This window comes from Esox lucius, chromosome 20 (genome assembly GCF_011004845.1).
Source record: "Esox lucius isolate fEsoLuc1 chromosome 20, fEsoLuc1.pri, whole genome shotgun sequence".
NCBI classification, from domain to species: Eukaryota; Metazoa; Chordata; class Actinopteri; order Esociformes; family Esocidae; genus Esox; species Esox lucius.
The window spans coordinates 33,984,329-34,006,543 of record NC_047588.1 but is presented as its reverse complement, the minus strand read 5'-3'; the positions used below and the strand labels follow the sequence as shown (position 1 = coordinate 34,006,543).

General features: G+C 43.8%; 2 protein-coding genes across 7 annotated transcripts; both read left to right on the top strand.

Annotated features, from left to right (window-relative positions):
• LOC105018774 (pro-neuropeptide Y) lies at window positions 1–1,365 on the top strand. Its single transcript, XM_010884471.4, has 4 exons — window positions 1–48; window positions 322–503; window positions 740–829; window positions 1,061–1,365. Exons 2-4 carry the CDS (start codon window positions 340–342, stop codon window positions 1,086–1,088), a joined length of 282 nt encoding a protein of 93 aa, XP_010882773.1. The 5' UTR covers window positions 1–48; window positions 322–339; the 3' UTR covers window positions 1,089–1,365.
• A 2,233-nt stretch (window positions 1,366–3,598) lies between these two features.
• On the top strand, window positions 3,599–20,893 carry mpp6a (membrane protein, palmitoylated 6a (MAGUK p55 subfamily member 6)). 6 transcript variants are annotated; one of them, XM_010884472.5, is made up of 13 exons: window positions 3,600–3,767; window positions 6,326–6,395; window positions 8,926–9,044; window positions 9,453–9,605; window positions 11,817–11,966; window positions 13,531–13,758; window positions 14,152–14,283; window positions 15,624–15,720; window positions 16,247–16,318; window positions 17,026–17,187; window positions 17,345–17,547; window positions 18,067–18,195; window positions 18,355–20,893. In XM_010884472.5, exons 3-13 carry the CDS (start codon window positions 8,928–8,930, stop codon window positions 18,529–18,531), a joined length of 1,620 nt encoding a protein of 539 aa, XP_010882774.1. In that variant the 5' UTR covers window positions 3,600–3,767; window positions 6,326–6,395; window positions 8,926–8,927; the 3' UTR covers window positions 18,532–20,893. The 6 variants fall into 6 exon arrangements, with proteins under 6 accessions (XP_019897013.3, XP_010882774.1, XP_010882775.1 ...); XM_010884473.5 differs by having other exon boundaries at window positions 6,326–6,406; XM_010884474.5 differs by having other exon boundaries at window positions 3,629–3,681.
• The last annotated feature ends 1,322 nt before the right edge of the window (window positions 20,894–22,215 follow it).

The following is a 22,215-nucleotide window of genomic DNA, read 5'->3' as shown; positions in this document are numbered from 1 at the left end:
TACAGATTTGCCATTACAAAACGAAAGCGTCTCCAGTCTTTAGCAAAAGTGAGTAGCCTAATATTTATTTCCTTCCGTTGATTTTTCAACGGAAGGGTTTTCATATACTCTTCAGGTAAGATAATATTTACCTTTATATAAATTATTTTTTAGTTTGCTTAGGCCTACTACATAAGTGATTTTGTTTGGGTTGGTTTATTCTGAATAAAAAAGTATTGTCAATGGCTATATGAGGAGGATGTTACAGGTCATATGATTACACATTTTATAGTAAATATTTATAGTACATTTCTTATTGTGTGATATGACTGATTGTTTCAGGTGTGCCATAACGCCGCAATGTATCTGGGTGTACTGATGGTGTGCTCGCTGGTATGCATGTCTTCTCTGGTGGATGCATATCCATCCAAACCCGCGAGTCCGGGGGAAGCTGCGTCCGCGGAGGACTTCGCCAAGTACTTCAACGCGCTTAGACACTACATCAACCTTATCACTCGACAGCGGTGAGTTTTATTTTCTCCACTCATATGGACATGTACAGAATACAAAATGATGATGTTAATAGCATTTACATTTCATTTACGGTAGGAAATTAAGCATAAAAGACTTTCATGCCAGAGGATAGCACTTAAACGAACTCTGGAATTCGTTTTTAATTTAACGGTTGCAGAGAGCGTGGAGACGCAAACAAATAGGCAATTTTTCTCCATGTCGTTGAGTCTTTACCTCTACCTTTTAGGTACGGCAAAAGATCCAGCCCTGATACAGTGTTCTCAGATCTGCTATTGACGGAGAGCACAGAGAACATTCCACGAGCAAGCTATGGAAGGTGGGCTTAAAACATACAGTGCATAGTCAAATATTATGTCTGTTCTAAAAAGCCTAGCTAGTGGTTCGCTCATTAATATTTTTTTATATATATTTTACATTCCCCCTCCCTCTCATTCTTGAAATAATTACATTGTCTCTATTGCAATGATGATTTTGTAAAATTGAGCCAAGTGTTTGCAGTATTTAATTGAACAATGATAAGCAACACTTTGTTTGTCCCTTCTCACAGATTTGAGGACATACCAGTGTGGTGGTGATGCCAGTGTATTACTGGATTCCATGCCTATGCCCATCAACAACCAAAACTGTCTATTTGTCACAGCAACACATCAAAATCACTGCCTGGTGGTAACTTGACTAGTCTATAACTTGTGTCACCCTGCATGTAATTGTCTGTCCGTTATTAAACTGTTGTAGCCCACATACAGTATATTCCCTGTGGATCATTTCAGTGTACTAGCAAATGAAGTGTTAACTGGTGGCATTAAATCAATTATTTCAAGTACCGTTAAACATGTGCCTCTGATTTTTGTAACTCTATACACTCCCTTTCAAAGGTTTGGGACCACTTAATTTAAAGTTAATCATTTTAAAAAGCTATGTGATCATTATAAAACTCTTTTGCAATTATGTTACTACAGCTGGCAATTATGTTAGCAGAGTCGCCTCTTCACAATATCTTCAGCTGTGCTAACATAATTGCAAAAGGGTTTTCTAATGATCACATAGCATTTTAAAATCATTAACTTGGATTAGCAAACACAATGTGCCATTGGAACATCAGACTGATTTTTGCTGATAATGGACTTCTGTACAACTTTGTAGATATTCCATTAAAAATAAGCCATTTCCAGCTACAATAGTCATTTACATCATTAACAATGTCTACACTGTGTTTCTGATAAATTGTATGTTATTTTAATGGACTTTTCTTTTGAAAACAAGGAAATTGCTTATTTACCCCAAACTTTTGAACGGTAATATATGGATGCTAACAACAAAAATGTAAGGACTCAGTAATGTCTTGAAAAGTAGTGTATACTGCCCTCTACTGGTGTTGCACTAGTACAGTTGATAATACGTTATATATTAAAAACGAGGCTTCAAATAGCTGTCTGTGTGATAATAACCTTATTATTTCAATATGTCAAATTGTTATACATTTAATTGTCCGTGTGGGTTTTGACCCACAAAGCAACACTTTGAGCATCATAACCAAAGCTAAAGAAATGGAGAGAAAAAAAGCTTCTATCCCAGGACTATCATTTCAATGACCTGCCTGTCTGCCCTGCACCCTGATCTGCACATTGCAGCCCTTTTACATACTCACACACATGTAAGTTTCAGTTCATCTACACAAACACTCTCAACACACCGTCTTCTGCTTCCCATCCAATAGGATGCAGCATGTAAAGATGGGTACTCACGTTTCAGACTCTTCATGCCTCGACACTGGAGCAACACAACGAATGGATGCTCGTATCCCTTCTCTACCCACTCAATATCAACAACTGTAGCTCAAACAATGTATCTGGCTGACACCACTCCGGTCAGTCTCAACACTGATGGGTCCATGTACCGGGCGTTGAGAGATTGTCGGGCTGGTGGGCTTGGGGCAGTCCCAATAATATAGAAGTTAACACAGACAAATCCATGGAGGTGTTGGTTAACCTCCGGAAGCTATCGAGTTCAAGAAAAACCATGGATGTACCACTTGGGACAGCTGAGAAAAACAAAACATTCTCAGAGTGAATCCTGACCCTGGTCTACACTTCCATCGTATGTCTAAAGTGAACACTGATTATGGTGTGTAATCCTGTAATCAACAAACCTGGTTACCTCAATTGGACATCAGATGTTAATTAATATCTTTAACCCAGTTACCAAAGAATGTGTCCCAATTTTCTCTAACATTGTACACAATTAACTAGGGCACAGCTGAAAAGCAGTATACTATGAAAGCACTATGAATACGATGCCAATTTGAGACACAGACGTGCAGAATGTTCTGCTATGTACCCAGGAAATCACGTCAGGTCTACATAAAATCCTGGATACTAAAGGCTCCTGTTGACCGGTGTAATGGCTATTTTTGTGCTCAACGGTAAATAAACTTTGTTACGTGGGACAAAAATATGGTTCCAAATGGCACCCTATTAGATGCACTCCATAATAGGGCTCTAGAAATGAAGTGCCATTTGGGACATCGAGTGTGGTAATCTTAAATTCAAGTGAGAAGGCCCTGATAAACGGTGAGAGATAATAACTTAATTCCACGAATAGCTGGCGTATGTTTGCCACCAATAACGCCTCAGTAGAAACAGACCAAGAGGGGATATTCGCCACCAGGAACACTTAGCGATGAGGGCATAATAGAAATGTTTAGGAGTAATCAAAGAAGCGGTTTGGTGACCCATGTTTGTTTAACTTTTCAGCCGGTTAGTTGTAATGCAATCTTCATCTCAGGAAGTTACAGTGCAGACCAGGGCAGCTATGCCGGTTAAGATCAACTGATAGCGCGGTAAAGCCAAAGATGTTCCCAGAAAAATGGGGAAACTCCACAAATACACAAAGTGAACCTGATAATAGTGAGATCTGAAAAACAATACCGTATGTAAAACATCGGGTCTTTTAAGAATATTAGATTCCGAATGTACATTTTCCTAACACTGGTAAATATTGCAAAACAATCAGGATACTAGCAATTTAAAGCATTTCTAGTGGGTGGGAACTTACGTATTATTTGCTTCTCGTCTCTAAGTGGACTTTCAGATCATTTGGGGGCATGTCGAACTCAGAAATGAATGGCATGGCTGGTGTTGCGTGCAACTAGAGTAGCCTGCTGCTCAGGTACTGTACTGATCTTGGGTCAATGAACTCTAGCGATATATTAAAGAAGATTTGACTTTCTGACGGAACCGAAAGGAGGACGTCCGGTAAAGCTACATCTTTTTATGAACACATTTAGATTAACCCAAAAGCGTGACTCAGTGCCACGAAAATGGGTTTAGGCAAGACGTAGCAAGCTACAATAGCTAAGCAAGTCAGACTAGCGTTAGCAATCCACTCCAGTGCTCACGACACTGGCTAGCGTAATTAGCAGCATCCAGTAAGGCTGGTTTGATAGCCAGAATGCTAGATAGCTTGCTGTCGTCTAGCCTACCAATAATAACATGCTAGTATTGTTAACGTTAATCTACCATTGTTAAAATATAGGTTGTTGACTAGATGTGTATCTAACTGGCTAACAGTATAAACTTCATTGGCTATGTACTTCCTAATCTCCGTTATTCACTCCGTTATCTTATCCCTGGACATATCGGGCTAATTTAGGCTAACGTAGTGTTACACGGCTATATTGTTTGCTACTGAAAACACTTACTGAGATCTCTCTGGAATTCTCCTTTTTCTTTTTATTCATGCTCAATGAAGTTGTGTCAACAACACAGGGCTCTACACTTGGATACCATTGTACTGTAGCAATTAGAGAATTTACCAACTAGTTAGGTGGTTCCTGGCTTTGCTTGATAACGCGCTAAGTGAAGTAGGTCAGGACGTGTAATTAGCTAGCTAGGTCTCGATCCCATGCGACCACTTGAAGGAAGCTAATTTGTGTGTGCCCAACGTTGTAGCCACTGCCGTCTTTTATGTCCCAAATTAGTTACGTACTTGTATGGTTGCGATGGGTACTATAAATGTTATTGGGGTTAGTGAGATGTGCTGGCTTTCTGGAAGATTCCACGAGTTTAACTGTAAGATGAACTCGTTGCTTAAGTCAGACAACCAATGGATACTTCAGGATCAATGGGAAACAAAAATATCTCATACAGACGTATTCAGACCCGTTGCCAATGGTGCACTCGAAATTGAGCTCAGATACATCCATAGTTTTTGATGTTTCTAGAATTTTATTGAAGTCTACGTGTGGCAAATTAAATTGAATGGACATGGTTTAGAAAGGAACGCGTGTCTATATAAGGTCCCACACTTCACAGTGCATGTCAAGGTAAAAAATAGTCCATGGAGTTCATGGAACTCTCCCTAGACCTCACAGAATTGTCAAGGCATAGATATAGGGGATGGTTATATAAAACAATTCTAAAGCATCTGAAGTTCCCAGGAGCACAATGGGGTTCCATTATTGTAAAAAAGTTGGGAGCTACCTTACTAAATAATCGGGCAAGAGGGTCTTCATTAGAGAGATGAACAAGAACCCACTCTAACAGAGCTTCAGAGTTTCTCTGCAGTGATGGGAGAACCATCTCTCAGATTTCAGGCAGTCATGGAATCCAAAGGATTTGCTAACAAGTACTAAATTTAAAAATGTTATTTAAGGTATTATATCGACAGTTGTTTTTGAATTGAACTGTCTCTGGACATATTTAGATTCACTTAAAAGTCATTTTGAATGATTCCCAAATTACACCATGTTTACTTCTGTGCCTTTGAGGTGTTAATGTTGACCCATATGGCCATTTTAGTGGACAGTCTTGAACCACCAGTCCAGTGTGAAATTGATTATTAAACACTGAAAGCATTAGATTTTGCAAGTTCTTCAACCTTTAGTTAACCAAGTGTATTAAGAACCAATTTTGTAAGGAATCAGTAATAATAATAACTAACAAAGGTGTTGTCTTCAGGAGAGACCAGTGTGACAGAGGCACGCAGTGAAGGAAGGATTTGCCTTGGAGGGATTTGTAGATAAGCTAGCACCAGTGAGTCTGGGGTTCGCTGTGTGCTGAGCGGGCAGTTTACCAGTGTGTAAAGATCAGCAGTAGGTGTGTTGTTGGCATCAAAGCGGATGGCGGTGGGGTGTCCTACATCTGGTTTATTGGGGTAACTGCTGTTGGCAAGCCTGTGAATTACATCGTGGGGATATTTGGGAGTATTCTTTGTGGTGTTGGCAGAAGAAGGCTTTGTTCTGCTCTGTTAGAGGTAAATGCTGCTTGTCCATCTGGTGTTCTGGTGTTGAAAACCATAGTGCCAAATTTAGGCCTCTTAATTACCCGAGATACTTACAGCCTCTTAACTTGACCGCTTGCACTCTCGACCTCGAGTTTGGATAGTTGCCAGTGCGATTGCTTTAATTAATGCTTTTGCGCTTTTGTTTGTGCAGCTAATTGGGATGGTTATAAAACCGGTAAAGCAGCCATACAGCAGCTCTTTCTGGACTTGTTCCCCCCTCATTGGGTGGTAATGAGCCTTTAAGCTAGGCCTGAGACCTGGAAGGCCGTGTTACTGTCTGTCCAATCAGAGGGCACCTACTCGTACTGGGTAAATGTGTGTGTGATGAATGAAAGCGCCTTGCGACAGCTGACCAGATGTTTTAACATGTTGTCTTCTAACTGCAGATCTGAAATGCGAATCGAATGGGTTGAAATGTTTACCCTTTTTTTTTGTGTGTGTGACTGCTGTGGTTTTGTTCTTGTTCCCTATTAGGTAGTTACAATATGTTTTCCCTTTGACCCCTTCGGGTTCTTCTGTGTTGAAACAGGCCGGCAGATGTCTGGTGTGTAGTCAGAGGAGGGCTTTGTGCTGTGCTAGATTGGAGGCACTGTTCACAGGTGAGTTTCCGGTATGCGCTTCTTTCTTTACCTCCTCCATTTGTCCTGTTGCTTCCAGGCTTCTTAATTTCACGCATCGGTAAAATGTAAATGTATATTTTTGAACCTGACCCTTTGTGTGAACGGAGGAACTGTAATGCGCCTGTGCCGGTTGGTCATGGCGGTTTGTACTGGGCTCTGTTTGGTGAGTGTGTTTGTTTAGCCACTAGGAGCCTTCGTGCGTGTACCTCTGGGGATCTGGCCCAAATTGCGCCCTATTTGCTCTCTGTGTCCTATAGTTGAGCTGCTTTTGACCATGGCCTACACAGTAAATAGGGTGTCATTTGCCATGCGCCCTGGTACAACCTTTGCCCAGGATGAGTGGGGGGTGGATAGCCACCTTCTCAGACCGTCCTCTGTGTCACTCTGTGATATTCAGTTCATAACCTGTTGCTGGGCAAACATGTCACCCCTGTTTGTGCTTGGTGGTATGTCATGTAGAAAAAATGTCCAGAGTTTATTTTTTTTATTATTATTATTTTTTTGTCCAATGAGAATCGTTTTGGGTTTTCCTCCTTGAATTAATATTTGGACCTTATGGTATCTGTTGTAACAGTGTATTTTCAGCTTTGTTGCTATCATGCTTATCTAAAGCTCATCATTACCGTGGTGGGGGGGTTGGGGACGTGCACGTGTACAGCCCTCCAGGTGCTGTCTGCCAAGGGAGGGGGTGACGGACGGGGGCAGGTTGACCTCCCTTTGACCGCTGAGTTACCTGTCACTGTGGCAGGTCAATCTGCCCAGGAGGAGAGGTCCCACCAGAGCTATATGCTTGTGGTGCATGCCAATAACAAAATTATATGGAAGACATGGCTCCAATTAGCATTGTGCTGGGATTATTTCAATTACACCATGTATTCCTCGAACTTCGGCTCAGAGCTAATCTATTTCTGGTCTAGGGTAAGGTTGCCGCCTGGCCTAGATGCTGATTCTGGGTCTGTTTTACAATTGGCTATTGAAAATCACACTTAAATGTTATTATTCTAATAACCTATATACTGATATACTGTTTTTCACTCATCTTGTAATCGTGTTTGTGCCCTAAACATGAATTGAGGGAAAAAGCACTCCCACCACGCACTTTCTCTAACCGTAAAACAGACTTTTAAAAAAATTATATTTTGGATGGGACACCTCGGTTCTTAACATTTAAACTTCATGCTGTTCATCCTTTTGAAGTGATAAGGAGAAATACTGGTGCTGTTGGGGTGCTGTGGGATTGCATTGCCCACTAAATACACTCCCTCATATGACTTCTGAGCCGGATGAGCTGGGATCATAAAATATGTTGACCGGGATCAGTCGGCCAATCAGCTGTCAACTCGCATTCATGTTTTTTTTATGATGGTATAATAGAGACTTAACCCTGTAATATTATTTTCCATTATAATGCAACAAATTGAACTGGTGTGTGTGTGTGTGTTGATATGCATATTTGAATGTGTGATTTCCCTATGGGAGTCTTCTCTGCTTGCTAAAGATTATAACTGTGATTTTCAACTGGTTTTACCCCAGTGCCCCAGGTTACAAGCTAATATGTTTACTGCCATTTTTTGCACTTAAATCTGACATGGATTCCCACCTTTTATCCCTACCATTGTCATTAATTCAGTATTCCTCCAATTCTTCATGACGAATGTTGATATTTTTACTTGTTTAACAGGCCTACCCCAAACTGCCAAATTGCCCAAACAAAAAGTTTTAAGAATGAAATTATACAACATATACAACAGTGTACATGTTTTCACAATTATTTTGACAGTTTATATAAAATGAGATACTATAATAATCCCACAATGACCCATTCAAAACCTCTCACACATTTCAGTGGCTGCCCACCCATAAAGAACCATTGAAATAGACTGTGCATGGAAGTGAGTTAGCTGTGAATAGCCTTGGTCTTAATGTAAGTTACCATTTCCAGGCTTGAATTGAGTTCTGCACTCCCACTTCATGTTAAGAGAGACCTGCCAATGGGATGACTCATGTCAGACTCAAATGGCACCCTGTTCCCTTCATAAAGCACACTGGTGAATCGTGCACTACAGGGAACATAGTCCCCTTTGGGATGGTCATAGTTGTAGCTGGTTGGTTCTTATGGATATTCCATTTATAGAAGCTCCTTTTCTTGTGCGTTTTACACCGAGGCCTTACGTTTTTGTAATGTCTTTTATTTGGGCCAGGTTTTGTAACCCATTTCGGGAATGTAAGTAGTCCATTTATATTGTTGTCCAAATGGCACCCTATATCAGTGGATCCCAACCAGGGGGACCAGGACCCTTGGGGCTACTTATCCATAAGGGCCCCTATATAGTTTACCCATAAGGTTCTTGTCAAAAGTATACAGGGAATGGAATACGATTTGGGCCCCCGGCGTGAACAGTTTGGGTGGGAGTGATTGTGTCATTGAGACAGAACATGTCATTAGTGTTTAAACCGACACCCTGACCACAGTGGCTTTTTCTAACGGTGGATCTGTGGCGTCTTGCAGCCATGCAGCAGGTGCTGAATAACCTGAGAGACCTGCCTCCGACCACAGGGGCCCAGGACATCGACCTCCTCTTCCTCAGAGGCATCATGGAGAGCCCCATTGTCCAGTCTCTGGCTAAGGTACCCCCCCACGCCCCCCAGGCAGGCCGGTCCCTTCCTTCTCCGTAGATTTGTCCTGTGCCAAAATCTGTCGTGGTTTGCATTGCCTCAGACATCAGCAGTCCGGAACATTCCTGCCACCTGTGTCTGAAGGCCTGGTATGACCTTGTGTTTTGCCAGGCTATCAGCCATGGATATCCTACAGTAGGTCTGGGTGGCAACGGCAGGGCGCAGAGGGTTAACAGCTGCACATCTATGTTTAACGCTTCGGTGAAATGTCAACTACGGCGTGTTTGAGACGCCGGCCCTGTCAGTTTGCTGAGGTCGTGCGTGTGTGCATGGATGCAAAATGCTGACATCTGGTGGACATAGGCACTAGTTAAACTTAGTGCAAGAAAACAACTGTGTGCGCGTGTGTGTGTCCTCCAGGCCCACGAGCGCTTGGAGGATGTGAAGCTAGAAGCAGTGCGGGACAACAACCAGCAGCTGGTCTCTGAGATTCTGGACTCCCTCACCGGGCTGAATGGTAGTGACACCTCCGCCGAGGAACTAGCCAAGATCCTCCAGGAACCACATTTCCAGGTGTGTATTATACAGTAGTAGGGAATTGTGTCCAAACTTGACCGGTTCTACACTACCATTTGGGGTCACTGTTTTCGAAAGAAAATCCATTGTTTTGTCCTTTAAAATAACATCAGATTGATCAGAAATACATTGTAGACTTTGTTAATATTGTAGGTGGAAACAGCTGATTTAAAAAAAAAAATTATATCTACATAGGCGATTAGACCCATTATCCACAACCATCACTCCTGTGTTCCAATGGCACATTGGGTTTGCTAATTGAAGTTTATCATTTTAAAAGGCTAATTGATCACTAGAAAAACCTTTTGTAATTATGTTAGTACAGCTGAAAGAAGTTGTGCTGATGAAAGAAGCAACAAAACTGTCCGCCTTTAGACTTTAGGTTGTTTCTCCTCCCTGCTCCTGGATGCGCCCCTGCCCTGCATGTTATAGATCTCTACCTGCCCTAACATAGCTGATGTAGCTCATGAAGGACCAGATCAGGTGTGACAGAGCAGGGAGAGCGCTCAAACATGCAGGGCAGGGGGGCACCCAGGAGCAGGGTTGAGAAACACTGATCTAGACCATCAGCAATTGTGGGTACAATTACAGGCTCAAAATGGCCAAAAACGACTTCTGAAACTCATCAGTATATTCTTGTTCTGAGAAATTAAGGCTATTCAATGCGAGAAATTGCCAAGAAACTGAAGATCTCGTACAACACTGTGTACGACCCCCTTCACAGAACAGCACAAACTGTCTCTAACCCGAAGAGAAAGAGGAGTGGGAGGCCCCAGTGCACAACTGAGCAAGAGGACAAACACATTAATGTTTAATTTGAGAAACAGACGCCTCACAGGTCCTCAACTGGCAGCTTCATTAAATAGTACCCACAAAACACCAGTTTCAACGTCAACAGTGAAGAGGCAACTCTGGGATGCAGGTCTTCTAGGCAGAGTTCCAAAGAAAATGCCATATCTCAGACTGGCCACTAAAACTACAGTTTAAGATGGGCAAAAGCATGCAGACACTGGACAGAGGAAGATTGGGGAAGAAGTGTTATGGACAGACAAATCTTAAGTTTCACAAAGACAAACATTATTTCTAACCTTGTCAGTGACAATACTTCCTATTCATTTTGATATATTTCCTATTCAAACTAATTTCAAATATGTTTTCATCAAAATACTTTTGAACGGTAGTGTATGTATTAATCCAAATGACAAACAAAATGCTTCTCAGTTCTTGGCAAGTGGAACTAGTCTTAAAGTGAGCGTTAACTCATTAGGGGCCATAGACCTTGGTCATTAGTGTTCTGTCAGCTGTTTACTGCAGCCCTCATTCCTCCCAATGTCTTTCTCTCACTCTCTCTGCCACGCCCAATACATTTTATTTTTTTAATCTCTCTTGACCAATAAAAGCCTTCAGCCTGATGGGCTCTGTTCCAGCTCCAATAGGAGTATGGGCTGTAGGTGTGTGAGGCGGGGAGTCTTGGGTTGGGATAGACATTCCCTGCTGGGTCTATGTCTTCCGTCATCTGTGAGAACCGGATCTGTTTGCCTATCGGTGCTTGCTCTCCCTATCTGCCTTTCTGAGCCCAATACTTGTGTGCTGTGGCGGCTATGCTGGTGAGAACCTCTGTTGTCCCCCCTTTTTCTTCTCTTCCCCTGCTTTATCCCTTTTATGATGTCCTACATGCTTTCTTTTGGGCTACCTTTTTTCCGCCTGAATTCGTTTTCTGAGAAGTGACGCCTACTGTTTTGCCTTGAGAAGAATTCAAAGCTCTTGCTCACTCATGTATGGGCGGGAGTGATCTAGGAGATGGTGTTCTGTCAGCTGGCTGTAAATCACTGTGGGTTGTTGCTGGTTTGCCGCTGCGTGACGGACATGAGCAATGTTGTGTAATGTGGGTTGGGTGTTGGAGTAGATCTGCCTCTCTGTGAAATGTTTTTGGGACTTGGGTTGCTGTAACAGGGGTAGGCTTCCTTAACTGTTCCTATCCCTTTCTGTAGTTGGGCTTAAACTAGGGATACTCTGTCCGGCAAACCCACACAACCACCCACTTAATTACATTAATGAAATCAATCAATTCAACAGCACAAACTGAGACTGAGGTTAGGAGTCCCACTGAGTTACGTTTCTTTTTTATGTGTTGTGCTGTTTTCTTTCTGAAATTATGCTGACGTGATAACACCCTGTCTGTCATCCATCCATCCCTCCTCATCCCAGTCCCTTATCGATGCCCATGACAAAGTGGCCGCCAGGTGTTATGAGACTCCGCCCTCTGAGGTGAACAGTGGTGCCACGGCAACTGGCCCGCCCGCACCCGTCGACGCTGTCAGGATGATAGGCATCCAGAAGAAGGCTGGCGAGCCGCTGGTGAGTGAACGTCTGCATCCCAGGCGGCACTCTGTTCCCTGTGTCGCGTACTGTGTCGCGTACTGTGTCGCGTACTGTGTCGCGTACTGTGTCGCGTACTGTGTCGCGTACTGTGTCGCGTACTGTGTCGCGTACTGTGTCGCGTACTGTGTCGCGTACTGTGTCGCGTACTGTGTCGCGTACTGTGTCGCGTACTGTGCCGCGTACTGTGCCGCGTACTGTGCCGCGTACTGTGCCGCGTACTGTGTCGCGTACTGTGCCGCGGGCCTTAGCGCTTCGTGGCGCTTCGATGGAGAAAGCGTCATCGACCAAGTGGACCCCTTCATCGTGGACAGTCTGCTTGTATCGTTCCTTACAATTAACGACCTTTCGGATGCTTTTAGGGAGATGTGAAATTTAAAACTAAATGCACTGTTTGATTATATGGGCTGTGGTTGATGTGTAATGCACTCAGTATGGTAGAGGAGATTAATATAAAAAGGTGTTTGATGAATTGTAGTTGAGGGCTTGTGGGTGGTATAGTAGTCTAAAGGCAGAGCATATTGGATATGGGTCAGTATCACCCATGCTTACATGGTTCAGGGTTTTCTTAGTCATTAAAGGGATAGTTTGTCCAAAATCTATATTTTTCAGAAATTTCCCTTGCGAAGAGAGGTTCCAGAAGGCCCATAGTAATTTTTTCAAACAATCCATTATTCAGCGCTGTCCCAGTCTGTAATTAGCTTTATCATCGTCCAAGTTCATGAATGGAAATGTTTCGTACTGCTATCGCAAAGCTGCATTGCAAGTGGAAAACTACTCCAAAACACTACATTCCGTAATCTGTCACGGTAGCATTCGTATAATATATTTTAAAAAATTGTACTGTACACTGACAAAACAGCCGGCGGAATTGGCTGAATTCAAGCTGGCGCTAGCGAACAATTTCCTATAGCCACCATACACAGCTTCTGTTCTTTGTCAGTGATGTCGTCGAGGTGACATCACTGAAAACTATAACTTTATTTTGAGGAGTTCAACATTGTCATGTTCTTTGAGGTAAACTACCTTTTAGTGTTTTAGAGTAGTTTCTGCTTGCAATGTAGCTTTGCGATAGGGTTCTGTACGGTTGTACTAATTACTAATTGAGACAGAGCTGAATAATGGATTGTTTAAAAAAAAATACCTATGTGCCTGAAGAACCAAGGGGACTGTCAACGTAATATGATTTTTGGACAAACTATCCCTTTAAGGTTTGATAAATGAGCGAGTTCCACAAGGCTCTGATTCTGCTGACTTCCTAATCCGACATGCAGAATTGCTTGGTGCAACATGCCTAGGAGAATACATGCCCTCATATTCAATTCTCCTGAATTATTGTGACAGGTTATGTACACTATTTTATTTGCTCATTAGTAATAAGTCACTTTGGGACTTTGATCAGACCTTTGCCATCTACAGGAGCAGAGTGGCTGTCCAAATGCAGCTTGCCAGTATGTAAATATTTACTGTTTTCTCTTGCATTAACCTCAGTGTTGCCGTTTACCTTTCTGTCTCTCTTGTCTTGGTCTATCGTCCTCCCCAGGGGGTGACATTCAAGGTGGAACGCGGAGAGCTGGTGATTGCCAGGATCCTGCATGGCAGTATGATCGACCGGCAGGGCATGCTGCACCCAGGGGATGTCATCCGGGAGGTGAACGGCCGTGAGGTGGGCAACGACCCTAAGGAGCTCCAGGAGGTGCTGAGAGACTGCCATGGGGGCGTCACCCTGAAGATCCTGCCCAGCTACCGAGACACGCCGGCACCGCCACAGGTGGGCCGGTAGGGGAGGGTAGGATAGCGGCCCAACCTCTACTTTCTGGCAGTGTCTCGCCGGGCGTTAAGCTGTATTTATTAGGCTGCTTGCTGGCCTGGGACTCAGGCCTTATTAATAACAGCCCACGAGCCTTCTGGGGCACTAAGAGGAGGAAGTTAAAACCTGTCTAGGGCGTGAAGAGAACAGAGTGAGAGACGGTAGACCCCAACCCCGGGGTGCTGGGTTCTGTGCGGGGGCGTCGGGTCGCCGGGTTCTATGCAGGGGCGTCAGGGAGCAGGGTTCTGTCCTGGGGCGGTGGGACGCAAAATCTAATATTTTGTTCCAAATAGTGATTAGAACTCACTGCATTGAACACATTTGAACGTAACCAACTTTTTCACTGTTCTCCAGGTGTACCTGAAACCACAGTTCAACTACAACCCAGCCACAGACAACCTGATCCCCTGTAAAGAGGCAGGCCTGGCCTTCTCCAAAGGAGAGATCCTACACATTGTCAACAGAGAGGACCCCAACTGGTGGCAGGTACCTACGACTGACAACACACGGTCCCAAATGGCACCCTATTCACTGTGAAGCCCACTTAACACCAGGGCCCATTTGTAGAGAAACTGTTTCCACTTCTACCATAAGAAGAGTACCAAAGGTGGATTGAGTCAGAGGGTATCCCCAAGACATTGACACCCCCCAGGCCCTGGATTTGGAGGAACGAGGTGGATCTTAACAGTTTAAGGAACATGCCTTTTGATTGGTTGGATGGAACTGTCTTGCTTCTAACTACCCCTGATGGGAAAGGGTCAAAGGTTAAGGTTTTCTGGCATGACCTTTACAAAACATTTACTGAACCTTTGAGTAGAGTTAGACCCAATGTGGAATTGACCACTACACTCTGGGCCTCTGTGGGAATCGGGGATAACAAGTAGATCCATCTCATTTTGCTCGCACTATAAATTCTTTCACGTCAGGGAAGACTTGTGGAGTATAGATGTGGGGGAAGAAATGAAATCACTGTGTAACACAGTAAGTCTAAATAAAATATGTACTTTTGACAAAGATTAATCCAAAACTAGATTAGGAAAGGATTTTGATTGTTAAACCTGGCAATGTAATCTGACAGTTGGCCGGCTAGCTAGAGTTCGAATGTCAGCTCACATCCTGCGTGCGTGCGTGCGTGTGTACATGCTGATATCACTATGTGCTCCAAATTCCTCAACTGTGTTGGATCAACACTGAAGGATCAGAGGTTGCATTTGTGGTTTCTGTCCAACTGATACAGCATATCTGCTTTACAGGAATGGTAATATCACAGGGAAGAATAACTAATATACACCGGGTCCGGTTACCCCAGCCTACCACCCCCCAGCTGCCCATGCCTAGGAGTTGGTAGAGTGCCATGGGGCATGGCTAACATTTAGTGACTAACCCCCTGAAACCTGGATGTTGTAGCCCTCTGTGGGAACCCCGGGCTCTGCCACCAGGGACATTGCAGTCCTGGTCTTCTAGTTACAAAGCTAACAGTGCAACACCCATGTCATCTGGGGACACGGTGCAACGCATGTTATCGTCTTTCAGCTCTGTAATCGAACGTTTTAGATTTGAAAGCAAACCAGTCAAGAATAGAGATTTATTTTATTTTAGGGCGTTTGTGTACATGCGTAGTGTGCCTTATAGAGAATGGGATGTAAAACCCCCGAATGCAAATTTTGAACTGAAATCAGACAAAGTGGCGCCCACCTGATATATATTTTTTTTAAATCATACGTCCCCTGTTTTCCACAAGTTCGTTCCGTCCTAGGAAGTCGTGGTGGGGTTTTGGATTGGGTTGAACAGTAGAATGATTGCCGACCTGTCATCCTGTTTCCCAGGCTGTCAACATTGTGAGAGGAGCCACAGGACTGATCCCTAGTCAGTTCTTAGAGGAGAAGAGGAAAGCCTTTGTGAGGAGGGAATGGAATGGATCAGGTAAAAATGACTACAGGTAGTCGTCGACTTACGACCGGGACGTGTTCCAAACCTACTGGTCGGAAGTCGATTTGGTCGGAAGTCTGCCAAAGAATAATAACTTCGTATAGTCCCCTGTAGCCATCTTGGCGTTTTGTCTTACTTCGTTCACTTGGCTCGGCTACCATACTCAAGTTTTATACAGCAATATAAGAGTATACATTGATTTACAGTATTTATTATTAATTCATTATTTTATTTATTATTTTTACTTTGGTCGCGGACGGTCATTAGTCGACAACTACCTGTATATATAGAGGGAGAAAAATTCCTATATGTATATACAGTCGATTGAAAAAGGGCTCATGGACTTCACTACCACTTCACTACAAACCCTGTCAACTAAAAAAGATGAGCTACATCTTACCCTTAAAAATTATCTACTGCTAATGTCCACTACTCAGATGGCTGACCGGTGCAGGAAGCCTTATGTTTTCTTTCTCTGAGGCATTCGAATTCAGTGAGACTTCTGTTTTGTTCCTTCCAGGCATTCTCTGTGGCACACTAACAGGAAAGAGGAAGAAAAAGAAAATGATGTACCTCACTGCCAAGAATGCAGGTGTGTACAGCAGCCGTTAGATACTACTTTTCTCTTTCGTAAATGCTTAATTTCATCATCATCCTCATAAACCAGATAATTTCCAACACCAGGGGACATGAAGTGGCTAGTGGCACTTGACAGAAATCCACAGGTAGCTTCCTACTACTATGTAGTTAGCTTATTTCTTACGTGTCGAGGAGAAATACAGCCGACCGCTCGCTTTTCAGGTCCATATCAGCCTGTGGATACCCAGGGGAAGAGCACCAAAGCCGTTTGCTAGCTTAGACTGCCTTGTTGAAATAAAGATACGCAACAACCAATAACCCCTGTGGAAAAAGCCTTTGACTCTGGTAATAAGAATAACTGGTAGTTCCACCTTTGGCAATAACTTAAACTGAAACCTTCCTGTAGTTATTGACTAGACTATCACAGTGCACACTTCTCTTTACAGAACAGCCATGCCTCTGAAATGTGTGGGTTTTTCGGCTTGAATGACCTGTTTCAGGTCCTGTCCGCCAGTCTTGGTTGCACTACAGTTTGGTCAGTGTGAAGCCTATATATATATATATATATATACTACATAATAATCTGTCAATCGTGTCAGTTGCTCTGGGAGTGTCGGTGAATGACTAAACGGTCAATGACAATCTATTAGTTATGTGCTAGCATTATCACTGGGCAAACTAAGCTGATGGCGGTAGCGTGTCTGTTGTTGTGACGCCTAGAATTTGACCGCTACGAGCTGCAGACCTACGAGGAGGTGGCCAAGATGCCGCCCTTCCAGAGGAAGACGCTGGTTCTGATTGGTGCTCAGGGCGTGGGTCGGCGTAGCCTGAAGAACCGGCTGATTGTCGTCGACCCTCTGTGCTTTGGAACAACTGTCCCTTGTGAGTCGTGTCCGTTTGACGGTTTTTCATAGGTGTCTCACTGTTCCTACAAGCCATTCTGGGGTCTTTGACTCGTCTGTGACAGTAGGATATTAGAACGTGATTTGTTTTCACAATGTTGGCGGGTGATTCCTCACCTGCCTCCATCCTGTTTCAGTCACATCTCGCCCGGCGCGGGAGGATGAGCGAGACGGCCAGTCGTACTGCTTCGTGTCTCGGGCTCAGATGGAGGCGGACATAAAGGCCAGCCGCTACCTGGAGCACGGAGAGTACGACGGAAACCTGTACGGAACCAAGATGGACTCCATCCACGAGGTGGTGAACGCAGGGCGCACCTGCATTCTGGACGTCAACCCGCAGGTTGGACACGCCATACACACCTCATACCGTCCGGATTATTCACACCGTTCACACCTCATACAGTCTGAATTATTAACACTGTACACCTCTCAAACAGTCTGGATTATTAACACTACACCCCTCAAAAATTCTGGATTATTAACACTACACCCCTCAAACAGTCTGAATTATTAACACTGTACACCTCTCAAACAGTCTGGATTATTAACACTACACCTCTCAAACAGTCTGAATTATTAACACTGTACACCCCTCAAAAATTCTGGATTATTAACACTACACCCCTCAAACAGTCCGGATTATTAACACTACACCCCTCAAACAGTCCGGATTATTAACACTACACCCCTCAAACAGTCCAGATTATTCACACTGTACACCCCTCTAACAGTCCGGATTATTCACACGTTAAGCATGCAATGTCCAGCCACGCAGGTAGAATAGTGTGTGTGTGTGTGTGTGTGTGTGTGTGTGTGTGTGTGTGTGTGTGTGTGTGTGTGTGTGTGTGTGTGTGGTCAGGCGCTGAAGCAGCTGAAAACTGCGGAGTTCATGCCATTTGTGGTGTTCATCGCTGCTCCAGAACTGGACACATTGAGAGCCATGCACAGAGCTGTGGTGGACGCTGGGCTCACCACCAAACTGCTCACGGTCAGTCTCTCACCTCCACATCCCTCCCCTCTCTTGGTGGACCTGTGCATGTTTCTCAGTGTCATAGTCGTTTGAAAGGAGAGCGGACCCTTTTCGATTTTACTGACGGCAATCCTTTTCGGTCTCTCTCCTCGTCTTCCCCTCTGCTCTCTTCCTCAGGAGAGTGATCTGAAGAAGACCGTTGACGAGAGCGCCAGAATTCGCCGGGCCTACAGCCATTACTTCGACCTCACAATCGTCAACGACAACCTGGACAAGGCCTTTGAACAGCTGCAAGCGGCCGTGGAGAGGCTGTCTTCTGAGCCCCAGTGGGTCCCAGTCAGCTGGGTATACTGACTGTCTTCGTGTGCCACCTAGACTGCCCCCTACTGGGTGGCAGGAGACACTGCGCTGCTGGGCCAAAGGATAACGCAGAGACTCAGTTGATGTTGTGTCTAGACACCACGGTTGAGGCATTTCAGTTCAGCTAGTTGTTCCTTAAGGAAAGTGGAGAAAAATCTATTTACTGAAGTTGAAGTTATTGAAATGTAATTCACCCCAAGCCTTGTAACCACTGATACAGGGTCAGAATGTGTTACCACACCATTCATGGTTTAGGTTACGGTTGTGGTCAGGGAATCCTACATCTGTGGTTGTGTGACTACTCCACAGGGGCATGTGAGGAAAGACACTCAGACTTAGATTAATTCTGACTTGCCACAGGAACGTTTACCCAGTGTCATTATTAGTGTTGATCTGTGCCCAAATTCAAAGAAACCTCAAATTCAAGGAACTGAAAGCATATTAGTTAGAGGGGTCGTTCTGTTACCATACCAGTTACCGGGGGTTCTTTCTGGTACCATACCAATAACCAGGGGGTTCTTTCTGGTACCATACCAGTAACCGGGGGGTTCTTTCTGGTACCATACCAGTAACCGGGGGGTTCTTTCTGGTACCATACCAGTAACCGGGGGGTTCTTTCTGGTACCATACCAGTAACCGGGGGGTTCTTTCTGGTGCCATAGCAGTTACCGGGGGGTTCTTTCTGGTACCATACCATATAAGGGGGAGGGGGGGTCATCCTGGTAGTATCTTTAGGTTTTTAAACAGTACCAAAGACCAGTCCGAGGCGGCAACAGTGTAAATACTGCCATTGCCGTTTGATTGCATTGAGCCCTTTTAATGATTATGTGTAGAATACATGCAGCCCTAGTAGAGCCTGGCAAAAGCCGTCGATACACTATGCAACTCTGCCCGGATTACAAATGGCACCTTTTTGTAGTAGTGAACTACATAGGCAGTAGAGTTTCATTTGGGATGGAGACAATGTTCACAATACACAAGAAGTGTACTTATTTATTGAACTTTGTTTTGTAACTAACTGAATACCTTTCTATTCACACAGATTTGGAGAGAGAAACCAAATTGTGTTACTTTTGTCTGTTGGTTGCTCTCGTCTACTATAGTATATTTAGGTAATGTTTTGAAGAATATAAATAAGTTGCAGTGGACTTGAGTGACAACAATGTGATTGGTCTGTTTTCACTCACGTCCATGTTAAGTCTACTAACCTAGAAGGCTTAGAAGGGCTTGTTGTTTGAAACCGGGGAAACCTCTGTGTTACACACCTCTTCGCACTTTAAGGTGCATACAGTACTTCATCTCCTGGGTTGTCCCGAATGGAAACACCCTCCCTATATAGTGCCCTTTTGACACAGGCCCCATCCCTATTCATAAGCAGTGTACCATATTGGGAATCGGGTGCCATTTGGGATGTAGCCCTTGGCCAAGATTCAATCGGGGTGTGGAATATCCATTTTGTTGAGTGACTGAAATTGACTGGTAATCCCCAACCAAGCTAATACCTACAGCGTTTACTTTGAGTCAATCCACAACTGCATTGATATTGCCTTTAAAAGGCCCCAGGCTGAACAGGGGTTATCAGATCGCCCTATCAGATCATGCCTGCTGTGTTGATCAAATTTATTTTTTACCTGACAGATTGCTATGACTGTGCATGAGGTTAATAAATACACAACCAGGCCTTGTAAGATCTCAGGCATCAGCATCTTCTGCACAGAAGAATGCATTTCACATCGTGGCCCCCTTCCATGTTGGCTAACAGAATTTTTTTTCCATCCAGTGAATTTCAAACCTGCCCCATGTACCTATTAAGCCGCTAGAAGGGCCTCCTACAGGTGCATCTCAAGAAATGTTTATATTGTGGAAAAGTTCTTTTTTCCATGTAATTCAGTGACAACTTCATATATTCTAGATTCATTACCCAAAAGGAAACATTTCAAGCTTTTTGTTAAAAATACATTCTTGACGATTGCTACTTACATGGAAATAAAAAGAATCCAGTATCTCAAAACATTCAGGAAAAGAAATAAAATTATAATACAGAAATCTCAACCTGAGAAGAGCTCTAATCAGCAGCAAACCAGTTACCAGTGGTTTTGGCACTGTGGGCAAATGCCAAGTTCTGCTGGGAAAAGAAATCAGCATCTCCATAAAGCTTGTCAGCAGATGGAAGCATGAAGTGCTCTAAAATCTCCTGGTACACTGCTGTATTGACTCTGAAATTGACAAGACACAGTGGACCAACACCAACAGATGTCAATGGCATCCCAAATCATCAGTGACTGTGGAAACTTCACACTGGACTTCAAGCAACCTGGATTCTGTGCCTCCACTCTTCCTCCAGACTCTGGGACCTTAATTTCCAAATGAAATGCAAAATGTACTTTCATCTGAAGAGGGGACTTTGGACCACTGAGCAATGGTCCAGTTCTTTTTCTCCTTCGCCCAGGTAAGACCCTGACATTGTCTCTGGTTCAGGAGTGGCTTGACACTAGGAATGCCACCCTTGTAGCCCTTTTCCTGGACACGTCTGTGTGAGGTGGCTCTTGATGCACTGACTCCAGCCTCAGTCCACTCCTTGTGAAGCTCCCCCAAGTTCTTGAATTGTCTTTGCTTGACAATCCTCTCAAGGCTGCAGTCATTCCTGTTGCTGGTGCACCTTTTCCTACTGCGCTTTTTCCTTCCCGTCAACTTTCCATGAATTTGCTTTGATACAGCACTCTGCCAACAGCCAACCCTTTCAGCAATGACCTTCTGGCTTTGTGGAGGGTGTCTTGAGTCAATGAGTGTCTTCTGGACAACTGTCAAGTCAGCAGTCTTCCCCATGATTGTGGTTGTGTTTACTGAAGGCTGAGGGAGTTAATTAGCTGATTAGAGCTCTTCTCAGGTCAACATTTCTGTATCATCTTTTTTTTATTCTAAAATTTTGCGATGCTGGATTTTTGATTTCCATGATATCAAAAAAGGCTTAATGTTTCACTGTAATTAAACTAGAATATATTACTGTGTCACTTTTTGATTTGAATTACAGAAAAAAAATTACTTCTTGACGATACAACGTTTTTGAGATACACCTGTATTTGTCACATTTTCTAGACCAATCAGAGGATGACTTGGGGAGGGTGGTGAGAGGATTAATAAACCCATCAGCTTCAGGACACACTAATGATGTGAGGCAAATCATGTTTCAATGTTAAATAAACTATGATGACATTTCAGTTAACAAGTCCTTCTTGTTTTATGGGCTGTAAACCTCATTTACTGGTGAACATTTATGTAGGTCCTTCATTTTATGTTTCTAGTGTCACATCAGTAAGCATGCCTGTCTAATTATTTTTTGTGCAAAAAAACTATGTGGTGCCTTTTGGGATTCCACTTTGCTCATGGAGGCTGCCTTGATGCAGACCTCCTGGAATGGGCATCTGGAGAGTCTTATTAGCCCCTACAACCTCGAGAGTTTTAACTCCCTCATCATTGGAATTCTTGTGCAAATGGCGCAGGTGCTTGTGAATGTTATAATGAAGTTCAGAGGGGAAGGGGATCACTTAGGACAGAGCCCTGTGCTGGCTCTTCTGTAAGGCTAACTTAAGGGCTGAGGGAGAGTCTGACCCATTGACATGAAGTCAGGTTTCTGGTGTTTATTTTTTGGGATGAGACGATGTATAGGCTATCAGTCTT